Source organism: Galleria mellonella, unplaced genomic scaffold (assembly GCF_026898425.1).
Source record: "Galleria mellonella isolate WM207_F2 unplaced genomic scaffold, CSIRO_AGI_GalMel_v1 utg184, whole genome shotgun sequence".
NCBI classification, from domain to species: Eukaryota; Metazoa; Arthropoda; class Insecta; order Lepidoptera; family Pyralidae; genus Galleria; species Galleria mellonella.
In genome coordinates this window covers 10,956,473-10,970,997 of record NW_026442025.1, presented here as the reverse complement: position 1 = coordinate 10,970,997, position 14,525 = coordinate 10,956,473, and the positions used below count along the sequence as shown (strand labels likewise).

At 34.7% G+C, this 14,525-nt stretch overlaps 1 protein-coding gene and 1 non-coding gene across 3 annotated transcripts in view; both read left to right on the top strand.

Annotated features, from left to right (window-relative positions):
* Positions 1–12,741, top strand: part of LOC113509476 (E3 ubiquitin-protein ligase SH3RF3) — a 59,121-nt gene extending 46,380 nt beyond the window's left edge. Inside the window, exons 13-17 of one of the 2 annotated variants that reach the window (XM_031909107.2) lie at positions 693–760; positions 1,349–1,542; positions 3,916–4,029; positions 7,371–7,490; positions 7,878–12,741. In XM_031909107.2, the coding sequence (XP_031764967.2) occupies positions 693–760; positions 1,349–1,542; positions 3,916–4,029; positions 7,371–7,490; positions 7,878–8,055 (674 nt within the window). In that variant the 3' untranslated portion in view covers positions 8,056–12,741. The remainder of the gene's footprint in view (positions 1–692; positions 761–1,348; positions 1,543–3,915; positions 4,030–7,370; positions 7,491–7,877) is intronic. The other variant, XM_031909108.2, reaches the window with a different exon arrangement.
* A 1,485-nt stretch (positions 12,742–14,226) lies between these two features.
* Positions 14,227–14,298, top strand: Trnad-guc (transfer RNA aspartic acid (anticodon GUC)). Its single transcript has one exon. It is a non-coding gene; the product is annotated as a tRNA-Asp (tRNA).
* The last annotated feature ends 227 nt before the right edge of the window (positions 14,299–14,525 follow it).

Sequence of the window (14,525 nt, the reverse complement as noted above, 5' to 3'; positions counted from 1 at the left end):
TATTTAATTTTTCGATGATATTGTTGACGTAGTTGGGAAAAATCATTATTGTGATTTGTCAAGACAATTCCATGTTAAATGTTTACCCATCGCATTGTTTCGCTTCTATATGTGGCTAAAGTCAAACTGTATGTCCATTTGTGAATGTTCTTTCCATTTTTATTGTCTTACTAGCGATCCGACCCGGCTTCGCGCGAGTTGACAGTATTTTCGAAAATCAATACATATGATAAAAGTTTCAGCCAATTCAACTAATCGGTTATTTTATAGCATTTTATATGTGATTCTTTAGATTGATATAAGTTTTTTATATATGAACCGATTAAAATAAAACAAATACTAAGTGTTAAATGGAGTAAACTGCGACGTACTACTGAAAACCGCATTCAAATCTGTTAAACGCACAAACGTACAGACAAACAGACAAAAATTCTACAAATCATTGTTTTGGGTAATAAAACCCATTAAGCGTTCGTAAAGCCCCCTTATAATAGTTTTTCTCATATATCTTCAATGTACAGACGGTGACCAGTTACGATTTTATTATATATATTGATTTCTCTAGTCATATTACAATAGTATCTTTTACAGATAATTAAATGTTTGTTCTCCAAGTCGTAAAACTGAGAATGACTGAGAATAAGGTACTAAGTACAGTTTTGAAATAATTTTTGAATACATTTACATTTCAGGGCAATCGTTAACGTATCAATGGAGTCCGCAGTCACAGCAACAACAAAGCACACCCAGATCTGAAAAGGTACCGTTTTATGTTTAATTTTATTTATTTATTTATTTATACTTTTGCACACATTAGAAAATGTCTACAGGGCGGACTTAATGCCTGATGGCATTCTTTACCAGTTACGCTAAACAGAGAGTAAATGGCGGTGTATAGATATGGGTGGACATTATACAATTTTGGAATGAAGACAGTCCTCCCCCCCTCCCCCCTCGCCTCCTGAAATATATCTATGAATAGTAATAGCAGCTGGCATTAGCTTATTGAGGATAATTTTCTACACGTACTCCCAGAGGAGTCTTTGTGCATAGTTTAAAGCTCTGCTCGGATCTTAGGGAGGGTACCAGACAATTCTGGGGTGTGCACGGCCCACCTCATCATCATCATCATCAGTTTAGCCGTTAACTGTTCACTGTTGAACTTGAAGCCTTGCCAGTAGTCGCCACGCTTGGCAGGCAGATCGGCAACCTCAGTTAGGCTTTGGTAATGTTTTAAGAGGGACGCTGCTGCCCATCCTTCGACCATTGAGTCGCCCGTTTCCCGTATTAAATGCGCCTATTTTGTCTGGATGTAAATAGTAAGTAAATGTTCTTCTTTATTTTACAGTCAAAAGAGAAATCAAAAGCTGAAAAATCATCTATATCAACCGGTGTTAGTCTGATGAAGCGGTTGGCAGCCATGAAAAAGTGTAAATCTCCGCCGCCAGTTGGCTACAGCATGGACAATCCTGTCTTCGAGGACGGGCCGGGCACATCGCTCATGCTGAACCTAGCTGCCCAGCATCATCCTGTACATGTCAGGTAGGATTTCTGAATTTTTTTATGGGAGAACGGCAAATATGCTGACAGCCACCTGATGGAAAATGGTAACTGTCGCCTATAGACATGAACAGCACCATAGACAGTACAGAATACATTCTGATCCTCATGGGACCCAGGGCTGGATTGTCCATTAGGCGGTGTAGGCCTAGGGTCCCTATCGGGTAGGGATCCCGCGCTCTAACTCAGGTCCGTTGGTCCATCGTGATGAATTTGTGAAATTCGTTTCGTGAAATTGGTTTCCAGGGTATATTGTTAGCAATGAGATTGCTAATCCCCATTACTAACAATCCCTTCTCCGTGGGTATGCGTTCACGCCCTTATGCGCTGCCATTCCTGAAACCTAATGTGCAATTATGTTATATTTTATTTACAATATTGTTAATAAATTGTTACTTTTTTATATAATATAAGATAGGGATGGACCAAAATATAGCAATATCTATATATTTTGGTTGCAATATCTATATACTGGTACAATAACGAATATGTTAAAAGTCTGTTATCCCAAACATAATATTGGATAACAGAATTTTAAACTATTCGGAAATAGATATCAGACCGATATTTTTTTTTTATACAACCTAGAATGGCAAACGAGCTGACGGCCCACCTGATGGAAAGTGGTAACCGTCGCCTATAGACATGAGCAGTACCATGGACATAACAGAGTATACTGTTTCGCCCATGATACCCCCCATGCGTTGCCATCCCTGAGAACTCAGGTGTTATTCCTCTGTATCCTGTAAATTACCATTTTTCCGCTATCAATATTTAAAGGAACCCAATATATAGATATCGGATCGGTATCCATATTGCTCATACCGATACTAAGACTATTATACAACAAGCATTTGTGGATTTTGGATTTGGATGCGACAAGTCTTGTGAATTGTATGTCCATAATGTGTTTGCAACTACATCTGTGGGTATGCGCATGTGTTTTTGTGTTTAACATGTTTACATAAGCGTTATATCAGGCAATAAGTATTTTTTATTATCTTACTAGCGATCCGACCCGGCTTCGCACGAGTAAACAGAATTTTCGAAAATCAATACATATAATAAAAAAAAAAAGTTTCAGCCAATTCAACTGATCGATTATTTTATAGTATTTTTATATGTGATTATTTAGATTGATATAACTTTTTTATTTACGACTCGATTGAAATAAAACAAACCGCAAAAATTTAATTCAAATTGGTCAAGCCGTTTCTGAGATTAGCGTGCACAAATGTACAGAAAAACAAAAATTTTAAAAATCATTGTTTTGGACTCTATTGCGTTCATAAAAATCCTCTAAAATAGTTTTTCTTATATATCCTCCATGTACAGACAGCTGATCAGTTACGATTTTATTATATGTATTGATATTGTTTAGAAAAATAATGTTTATTCGAATCTAGTATATTCTCTCGTGTTTTTATAATAAAAATTTAATGACTAATTAACTGTTTCACATAAAGTCTTGAATCTATTTGTACACAAAAGGTTATAGTACACATTTTCATTTAGTTTTATTTCCCTGATATAACGCTCATAAGGTTAACAGCACTCATCACCACGTTTGCGTTTGTGTGTCGCTCACTTGTCAATGTACTAAATGGTTTGTCGACAAGTCAACTTTATAGTCGGACAACGCTTGACTGCGGTTTGATGATTTAAACTTACAATCTAAGTGTAAACCTCTGATTTTTAAAAATATATATTTAAGTAATTTAACCGTCCGCCAACCGTATAGGGCAATATCGTCCGCGCCAAGTTTGGACCTGATGCATATCTTTGTAAGAAAAAAAGGACGGAGCCTCGAACCCCTCTGTAAAAAAAAAAAACTTAGACACGCACGTACCTCACAGACAAGGTCATGAAAGGCGCTTATATGAAGAATAAATCTCCAAAACATTTCTTCTTAATACGAATTTATATCCAAGATATCGATTTTTTTTTGTGAAATCTTAGAAATTACGGTTTTTGAAGAGATTACAAAATTTTATTTCACCAAGGCGGGTAAAGTATTCAAGTCAAAAACTATGGAAACAGAAAAAAGAAATCTAGAACATATTCCCTGAATTTTTTTTGGAAATTTTCCCTACCTTTAAGTAGGTCAAATTATCGTCTGGGAGAATATCGTCCGTGACGGTTGACGGTCTGCAAAAAAAAACACACGGTTGGCGGTGGGTTAATAATGATCATCATTTGCTTGAGTACACGCAAAGCCGTTGTCCGGTATATGACAGAGGTGTTCGTTCACACCGAAGGCGATCTCGTAGACACCAGAGGGCGCAGTCCTCGCGCGTGTAGTAATAGTAGTACAAGAGTAGACTTGTCGATGGTGACCCGCTGGTGGTGGCGCAGGTCGGGCTCGTGCCCGTCTCAGCTGCTGCGGGCACTACCGGCCAGCGAGCGCATACGGCACAAGGAGCGGCCCGCGATACCCGCCGCCCTGCACGACCACCACCACCACCTGCGGTGAGTTCACGTATCACTACCACCATCACCGTCACATTACCACACGCATGAATATCACCCTCACCACCACCAACGACCTGTAATTAGTTCACCAGTACCACCTACAGTAACAACATTCTCCACCGCTCCCGGCTACGATTAGTATTTTTTCCACCACCTATGACGAATCCACCTTTCATTATTACCAACTGGAGTGAGTCCATCCTTTCTGCTATGTACCTACAGTTAGTATCTCCTTCACCTTCACTATTTCTACCTGCATAACTCCACCTACTAATCCTATGACTCCACTTTCCAGCATTAATACCCACGCTGAGGTCAAATGGAGCTACAGTGACAACATTCTTTACCGTCCATGGCTACGGTTTTTTTTTTATGGCTGACGATGGTAAGATAACCCCGCCTGCGCCATCGGTACTTACTTACTGGTTCACAACCACTGTTCCCTCTGAACTATGACTACGGGTAGTCATTCTTCCACCATCTATGATGAATCCGCCTTCTATTCTTATCACCTATGGTGAGACAGACTCATCGGATGGATCACTTAGAAGGAACGGCTCTGGTCTTATGTTCCTGCAGTTAGTATATCCTTCATCTTCACTATTTTTACTTGCTAAACTTGCACCCACTATCCCCACGACTCCACTTTTCACCATTCATACCCATGGTGAGCCCAACTGCAGCACTGAATTTTTCTATGAGTCCACCTCCGTAATTTACAGCAAGTCTATCCACCACCCTCTTAGCCTTCGATAGTTCTAACCGTCGGTGTTTACTGCCATCCTCCATCATCTACTTTGAGACCACATACCTTTTGTTACTGCTAATTCTTAGTAGAGGCCCAAATCACACTCTTGTCACCTTCTCTGTTCTTGCTAGAACGTTTAACAAAAACACAAAACAAGATCGTTCCACGTGCAATCTCCGGTAAGTAATTATTCTAAATACTTTTGAATATTATTTTAATACTGATCAGTGGCTTAGCTTGGTAACCAAAGGCCCTGGGGCAATAAATAAATCAGCCTAAGAATGCAGGGAGTTCCCCGCAAGTTTCAAACAAAGATGTTCGAGACTTGTTGGGAATTCCCCTGTATCTGGCTAATTTATATTCAGAATGTGGAAATATTCACTAGTTCAATTTATAGTTCCTAAGTCAGAGTCCGAGGAGCCCCCTGAGCTTAGGGGCCCCAAAGCACTGTCTCGTCTAACCCTCCGGTAGCTACGCCACTGATACTGAGAATACCTGGTAATGATCTTCATGCTGTTATGAGGGTAGGCAGATAGAACCAAAGCAAAGACCTCATTCCTAACACCTCTAGTTTATTTTTCATAACTCATCTCATGCATGTAAATTTCATAGAAGCTTGTTGACTATTGCCGTTTTGATGATAACATTGCTTACATTTTGCCAAGCATATTAAACTCCAAGATGACAGGGGGTAATTAAATAACTGTCTTTAAAATAAATATATGGTATATAATCGCTATTATTTTAACCCTTACTACTCCAAGCCTTTTTTTTATTCCACCAGCTCCACGCTAAAATTGCGTTTTTTAACTTTTAGGGGTTTTATTAATTTCGAAGACAAGATAGACTTAAAGAATATCGAAGTTTTTATGTAGTTTTTTAACATTGTTATATTATTACGTCTAAATCGCCTGTGCTTTTGTCATTCTGTACGATTCTTTGGCATTATATTCCATTATATTTAAGAGATTCTTTGGCATGCTGCTTCCCTTACATAAGAGATTCTTTGGTACACTGCTTCCATTATATAAGAGATTCTTTGGTACGCTTCTTACATTATATTTAAGAGATTCTTTGGCACGCTTCTTCCATTATATTTAAGAGATTCTTTAGCACGCTGCTTCCATTACATAAGAGATTCTTTGATACACTGCTTTCATTATATAAGAGATTCTTTGGTACGCTGCTTACATTATATTTAAGAGATTCTTTGGCACGCTTCTTCCATTATATTTAAGAGTTTCTTTGGCACGCTGCTTCCATTATATTTAAGAGATTCTTTGGCACGCTTCTTCCATTATATTTAAGAGATTCTTTAGCACGCTGCTTCCATTACATAAGAGATTCTTTGATACACTGCTTTCATTATATAAGAGATTCTTTGGTACGCTGCTTACATTATATTTAAGAGATTCTTTGGCACGCTTCTTCCATTATATTTAAGAGTTTCTTTGGCACGCTGCTTCCATTATATTTAAGAGATTCTTTGGCACGCTTCTTCCATTATATTTAAGAGATTCTTTAGCACGCTGCTTCCATTACATAAGAGATTCTTTGATACACTGCTTTCATTATATAAAAGATTCTTTGGTACGCTGCTTACATTATATTTAAGAGATTCTTTGGCACGCTTCTTCCATTATATTTAAGAGTTTCTTTGGCACGCTGCTTCCATTATATTTAAGAGATTCTTTGCCACGCTGCTTCCATTATATTTAAGAGATTCTTAAGCACGATGCTTCCATTATAACATGTTTTTGTCTATTACGAACTACACTATGGGGTTCTTTAAAAAGTGCGTGTTAAGGTTCCTTCAGGGTCTGCAACGCCTACGCACGCACACTTTTGATTTTTTAGTGGTCCATAGACTACAAAAACATTTCATCATCAGATGAGCTGTATCTTTGTTTGACACTTTTGTTGTATAAAAAAAAAATCTCTCCTATAGGTGAAATTGGTTGACATCTAATGCGTCAGATTATACTTACCTATTTTTTTTTACTTATTCAAATTTAAATCATATTTATTCAAATAGACTTCTTTACAAGCACTTTTAAATCGTCATTTTTTTTTTATTTACTGCATGGTTCGGGAATTGTTATTTGTTGAGAAAAAGACAAGAAGCCCGCAAGAAACTCAACAGTTACTCTTTTAAATCTCTTGTTAACATTATGTGTATTTATTTAAATGTACTATATTTAAAATTACGTGGTCTTTAAAAGCCTGTGCATGATAAACTATTATCAGCTAATGGACATGTGCTATGTAATGTTTTTGTAAATTCTATCCACCAATGCTAAGTTGGATCAGATTACTAGTTTTCTATATGGCTGTATACCATTAATTACTGATTGAAGTTGTCTACAAAATAACTTGTCATCATTACAGAAATACAAACTGCATGCACGGTACTGCCTGCAGTTTACAATAGTATCTTCATAGTATAGTATAGTACAGTACAGTGCATTACAGTACAGTACAGTATAGTATATTAAAGTACGGTACAGTATAATACAGTACAGTATAGTATCATATATGCCAAACATTGCATCGTACATTATGGTAATCAATCTGTGCTTGCATGTTGCAGCGGAAGCGAGGGCCCGTGGCAGTCGCAGCATCGCAAATCGCAATCTCTCGACGTGACGGCCGCGCGGCGGGATCGCGAACGTGACCGCGATCGTCACCACTCCCAGCTGGTGAAAGAGAGGTGATCACGAGTTTATTTCATCATCATATTTTTACACAATGTTTCTTTTTGTCATATTGTTCTTCTATGTAATATTTTTGCGATAAGTACAAATAATTTGATTAATGGATGATAATGGAATGGCAACGCCGCCTGCGCTAACCCTTTCAATTCATACCTGCTTTAATCCCTTCCCCTACCACACCAATTGTCGTGTGGTCCTGGCATAAAATGGGCAAGAATTGCCAACCCGCCTGCCTAACGTGGCAACTATTGGCAAGATCTCTTCTTTATAGGGCAGGCCTATATTCAGTAGTGGTCAGTTGACGGCTGATATGATGACGTTAAGTGCTATTTTTGTAGGTTTTTTTTTTTTATTAAAATTTATTATATAAACCTCGTTTACAGATTTCGCTGTATCGTCCCCTACCCACCGAACTCGGAGTACGAACTCGAATTGAAAGTGGACGATATCGTGATAGTGTCGAAGAAGCGAGGCGACGGTTGGTACAAGGGCACGTTGCAGAGGACGGGCCGGACTGGCCTATTCCCGGCCTCTTTCGTTCAGAGTTGCCCGCAGGAATGACAACGGCCCACCCCATCCAGGTTTGGGACTTTGTTCTAGCGTCGGTCAGTGATTCTAAATATACAGGTGATGATCAAGCGATAGTTATACGCTCAATTTTTCTTACACCAATTACGTTACTTAGATGACCTTTGCGACACTTAGATGACCTTTAGACCATTAGATGACCTTTGTGCCATTTATGTCATTTAGATGACCTTTGAGTAAGTTAGATGGTCTTCAGATCATTTCCTCGTGATTTGTTTAATGGCACAGTGTATTCATACGCCCGGGATGTATTTCTCTGTCTTGTTGTGTTCATCAGTGGTCCAACGCTTTTGGCATGTTCTGAATGATTATATGACCTTCCGGGACGCATTACTAGACATGTTCATTGGATTTCTATTTAGAAGATCGCGTACATTAATTATTCCTGCTAATATTTTAAATGAAAAAGTTTATGAAGACATTTGGATGTGTGTTTCTCGATTAAGCTTAAACGCTTGAATGGATTTGAATGAAATGATCACAGATGGACAACGTCCCAGATTAGTACTCGAAAATATATTTTTTTAATTCACGTGGGCAAAGCCGCAGAATGCAGTTAGTAATTTATATATTTTGATAATAAATGTAAGAATATCAAATTTCAAAATATAGTTTTGCGTTAAAAAATTACATTATTAACATTGTAGATATAACATATACAAAAAATCGGGCGTGGTACAAATACTGCTATAAATTTTGAGCGTGTAACCTTTGCTTTTGTCATTAAACAGGTGTTTGTGACTTGCGAAGTTGATTCCAAGTTGACATGGAAAAAAAAACTTTTAAAAATGAACTATTCGTCGTTTTATCACAATTTTGTAATATAGATGTGAGCGCGCGAGATAAATAATAGTGATTCATGTGCCGCCATTGAATTTATTTTAGTTTTAAATGTTTAAACCGTTTTACGTTTAGACATGGCATATAGTATAAAGTATAGCATGCAGCGTTGTTTGTTGATCTTAGTTTGTTTATTTACTATGCATATTTGTTAAGAATACTATCACTGCATGCTGGCAATGTAGGGAATATTTCTCAAATTTCATAATTAACTGAAACTATTTTAAATATAAAATGTAATTTAAAAGGTTAATCCATAGCACGTTTTGTAATTGTAACGGAAACAGGATTTAAAGCAATGTAAACCGCAACGAAAGTTATAAAAAATATTCGAGTTATCTAATAATTGTAGCGTTTCTTTTTTAGTAATGTAATGACTATTATAACAAACCATGTTTTATTTAAAACGAATTTAGTAAGTTGATCCCATTTGTCAAATGTGAACACTTGATAATTTTAACGATAACAGAATTTAAAGTTATGTAAACCGTAACGGAAATTAGAAAATTATCCCAGATAACTAGTTACTGTAGCATTTTGTGTAGAAATGAAATGAGCATAGTGTCTGTATAGCACACTCGACTTTTAAAAGAAACATTTGCGAGTAGATGTATTGCATTATTTTATCTGTGAATCTCTCTATGAATTTTATTAAACTTTGATCAGCATAATAAAATTCAGATCAGTGATTCAAGTTAGATCAAAGTGAATATGTAGTTTTCTATTTTTAACACACAAAAATGAAATATGCTAATTTTCAATTACACAAACGGTTTAGAACAAATATTTTGCTAGGGTTACTGACAATTTTTGTTGTAAAATAAAAAAAAAAAACAATTGTAATGAAATACATGAGAATTTCAATGGTGGAGTCATTTAATGTTTATAATTAAAAATTTTAATAAAAAACTCACAATTTAGATACAATTGAAAAACAAGTGTGATGTGTTTATATAATTTAGGTGATATTCTAATCAAAATAATCGTATAAAATATCTTAACTACGACTGAACTGCCACCGTTATTAAATACTTAGAGAGGAAAGTTCGTAATGTTATTTTAAAGTACACAAAGTGAGGGCCAATCATGGGGACAGAATTATAGGTATTTTTATAGTATTAACAAAATAATGCTCATTGACGAAACGGTGTCTAACGTCTATATTGTATCTCCTAATATTTATTAAATACTAAACGTTACATTAGTCTGTATTTGTAATGTATTTTTAACTTAAACAAAGCTTTATTATTGTCTCAAAATTAAACTAATACAATGTTTTACTTTAGTTAGATAATATTCTACAGGTCTACAGGCCCTAAAAACATGACGCGTGTATGATTTTTATGTGAAACCATAATAGTATGGCATTAAAGTTGAAATTTTATTGATATTGGTTGTTACTAAAAAAAACTATTTTCCAACTACTGTCATTTTGTTCTTTGTATTTTTACATAAAAATCATATACAGTGACGTCGGAAAGTGTCGGCCCTAAATGAAATTATATGAAACAAACTGCCAAATGTGTTGACTATATTATTCACTGGATTTTTATTAATATAGTAACTATAAGAAATTTGGGGTTCTTGTTTTGTGTTTTGTATGCTTCTTTAACGGCTGTAGATTTAATATATAACAATGCAAACCTCCCACTATTAGAAAATTATTTAGGAATAATATAACAGAAACTATATTTTCTAAACAAGTTAGCGGATTTTTATTGTAATGACTAGTTCGGTAGGTTCGTCTCGTACACATTGACTAGCAGTATTTGTCGTCATTTATTCATATTTCCACCTCTATTCTAAAAATACGACATTTACTAATGTCACGTGATCTACGTGTATATAAATTAGGAGTCAATACTGATGGGGGGAGGCTTGCAATATCTATTTTTACTTTGATCACAATGTCTTAAATAATAATATTAAATTATTCGGTTGTTCATTCTCATTGTGATGAGACAAATACGCTTATTATGTTTAATTGTGTTTAATTTTTAAGCCACTGCCATATATAATTATTATTTTGTTAAATATACTTACATACATACATTTGATTTAGTTTCGTTAACGTAACTACCATACACACAATGATATACATTAATACAATCAATTCAATAATCAAATGGATTTAGGTTAGAGAAATATTTAGATATTCAAGTAAATTAGTTAAGTTCATATTTATAAACTATTCTATTTATGTATGTATAATGATAATAAATTATATAAACTGAAATTTTAACTTTTTAAATAAAATTTTTGGAATTCAATAGCAAAAAAATTTAATATCTAATGGAAATTAAGACTGTATTATAAATAATTTCGTTTTATACACAATAAGATTTATTTAATTATATATTGGGGGTTTAATGTTAGCAGTAATATGATATAGTTATTTTAGCTAAATATGTAATCGTTGTTAGGTAGTTTTCTAACGTAAGATATAATAAGTTTGATATAAATAGAATGTTCAGTTCATATTAGTCTTGCGTATATCTGATGCACTATTAAACTGAACCATTTCTTATATTGTATAATAGTAAATTTTTATGTATAAATGTTTGAATACACGTTTTTATAGATATTAACTTTGTTAATGGTCAATATGATCAGGTCAATAGATACATTTTACACATTTAGTAAAATAATGAACTTATTCAAAATTGCCAATAAGAGTTTTTTTTTTTGTTTAATTCCCAAGTAAAAAAATCAATTGTCTCAGCCTAGTTTAGAAAAACAAAAATACCATTTTTTAGGACATTGCATTGTTTATGTAAAACTTAATATTTTACTAAAGGTGCTATTTTTTGTACACATCTTTAAATACGCAATCGGTTTTTGCGTTCTCTTACATGAATATGTAAGACTGCAAGCATTATATTTTAATATATAAATAGAAAATGATAATTCTTATTAAGTTTGCATCAAATGTACGCAATAACGATTCTACAAAAGTCCTTTGTACATTGTAACGATAATTTTTAAGTCCTTTTTTTTTGTTTATACGAAATATACATATATCTAATGTACTCTCTAACATTTGTATTACAATAATAATTTATAACCAACAAAATTCAATTCAAAATTGTATCGACTGATTTGTTTAGCTTATTTATTTCTTACTTATTTTTTTAGTGTAACAAACAACGAAATGTTTCGTTTAACGAAAAATCGAGTCTTTGTCTTGACCGTTTTCCAACGTATAAAATATTAAAGAGTTGTTGATTGGTCATTAATTGTAATTTCTAGAAGCTTCTGTGTTAACCCTTAAATACCTGAAGTTTCAAAATTGATACCGGTGTTTGCATTGTTTCATTGTTAAATAAATTTAAATATTTTGATTACCGCAATGCCTAAAGTATCAAATATGATACCAAATGTTTTTTTTTAATAAATATATAAAAATATCGTTATGATTTTTTTACTATTTTTCCTCATTAGTAAATACAGTAAAGGGTACACTTATATATTTTTTTATTTGATTAAAAAAATCAGGCTTTTAAGGGTTAAGTCAATTGAGATATTTACATCAACATCTGCTACTGTATTGGATTCTAAAGAAAAATTCTTCTGTCAACGCTTGACCACATTAGTGGACCAGAGAGTCCCTGTTATTTAAAAAAAAATGTGTAAATAGAAATTTTGTTAGAAAAATTGGTCACACAAAAGCATCGCAAATATTTTATTACAAATTGTGAATAGTGGTTGGAAAACGGAGCATTTATTTTGTGTAACAATGTTGTATGTACTTCATGGGAATCATATCGACCATTGAATTAGGTAATTTCGAAGAAAAATAAAAAAGTCTTTGAAATACAATGTTTTATTTTATCTACCTTAGATATCTGTCTATAGATTATTTTCCTTTAATTTGTTTAGTAAGTATAGAAGCAACAAAATGAAGTTTTATTTATACAGAGTATACTGCCGTGTGGTCCCGGCATAGAATGGACCACCATTTCTTTCCATGGTTGTCGTAAGAGTCGACTTAGGGAACTTAATGATTGAGGGATAGGTAGCAACGTCCCTCTTAAAACATTAAAGCCTAATCGCGGTTGCCAACCCGCCTACTAAGCGTGGCAACTATGCAACAGTGGACTGCTAACTGGTGATATTTGTATATGATATATACAAAGTGAAATCTAAGTCGTCAACGATACTTAAATATTCACGCCATAGAATATATTAAGACAGGAATTTTCTAAACCGAAAATGCAAGAATGTCAAAAAAATATACTATTTACCATACCAACTTCACAGCTAAACGCGCCGTCTATAATTTTTTTTATACAGCTTTAATACAATTTAGACAAACAATCTGACGGCCCATCCGATGGAAAGTGGTAACCGTCGTCTATAGGGGGGAAAGGGATTGTTAGTAATGGAGACTGAGAATCCCATTGCTAGCAATATACCCAACCAGGTCGACCTCCTCGCGGTTCTCCCTGGAAACTATCATGGTCAATTCCTGATGAATTCATCATGATGGGCTAACTGGCCTGTTTTCATTCTCATCTATTACCCTTCACTGGTGCTCCGCCAGCGTATCCCGTTAGCGCAGGCGGGGTTACCACTCCATTTTCATCCAATAAAAAAAGAGAGTCCAATTTACATTTACCATGGACATAACAGAGTACACTGTTTCGCCCATGATACCTTCCATGCGTTGCCATTTCTGAGGCCTCGGGTATTATTCCTCGGTACCCTGTAAATTCATTGCCGTATCTCACCCTTCAAACCGAAACACAGCCATACAAACACAACTGCTTTACGGTAGAATTTTCGATAATAGTTTTTTGTTAAAAATATAATATTTAGTTAAAAAATTTTGTTGGCATTGTTAATGCAATGCAAACGTAATGTATTAAAAATTTGCACGCCGACATAGAGGCAGAATGTACACGGGAAATATAAACCTTTATCATCTAAAATTACCTGCATTCTAGCAAAATAAATTAATTTCATTTCATAAAAATAATTAGCGGGTAATTTAGTGCTGGAAAGGTACAGGTAAAAACTTTTACAAGGTAAATACAATATAAAAAATATATACACAAATTGTATTATTATAATAATAATATAATTCAATTTCGATGGTAGAACGCTCCCTTAAAAGGACTCTAACAATTTCTATTTCACTTTGGGTATAGGTCTGAAATGATCACTGCTTGTCAAGCGTGGTAGTTACTGGCAAATGCAGTCTGAGGGAGGCTATATTCAGCAATGGACAATTAATGTCTTATAATTTAATCATATTTAACATGATAATACAAGCAGTATGAAAAATTCGCAAACAAATTGAAATCCTCGATAGTATAGTGGTCAGTATCCCCGCCTGTCACGCGGGAGACCGGGGTTCAATTCCCCGTCGGGGAGGTTAACTTTTTGCCGATCAAAATACTTTTTTTAATCACATTTTTATATTAATTAGTCGCATAATTGAATTTTTTTATACAACTTAGAATGCCAAACAAGCTGACGGCCCACCTGATGGAAAGTGGTAACCGTCGCCTATAGACATGAGCAGTACCATGGATATAACAGAGTATACTGTTTCGCCCATGATACCCCCCATGCATTGCCATTCCTGAGGACTCAGGTGT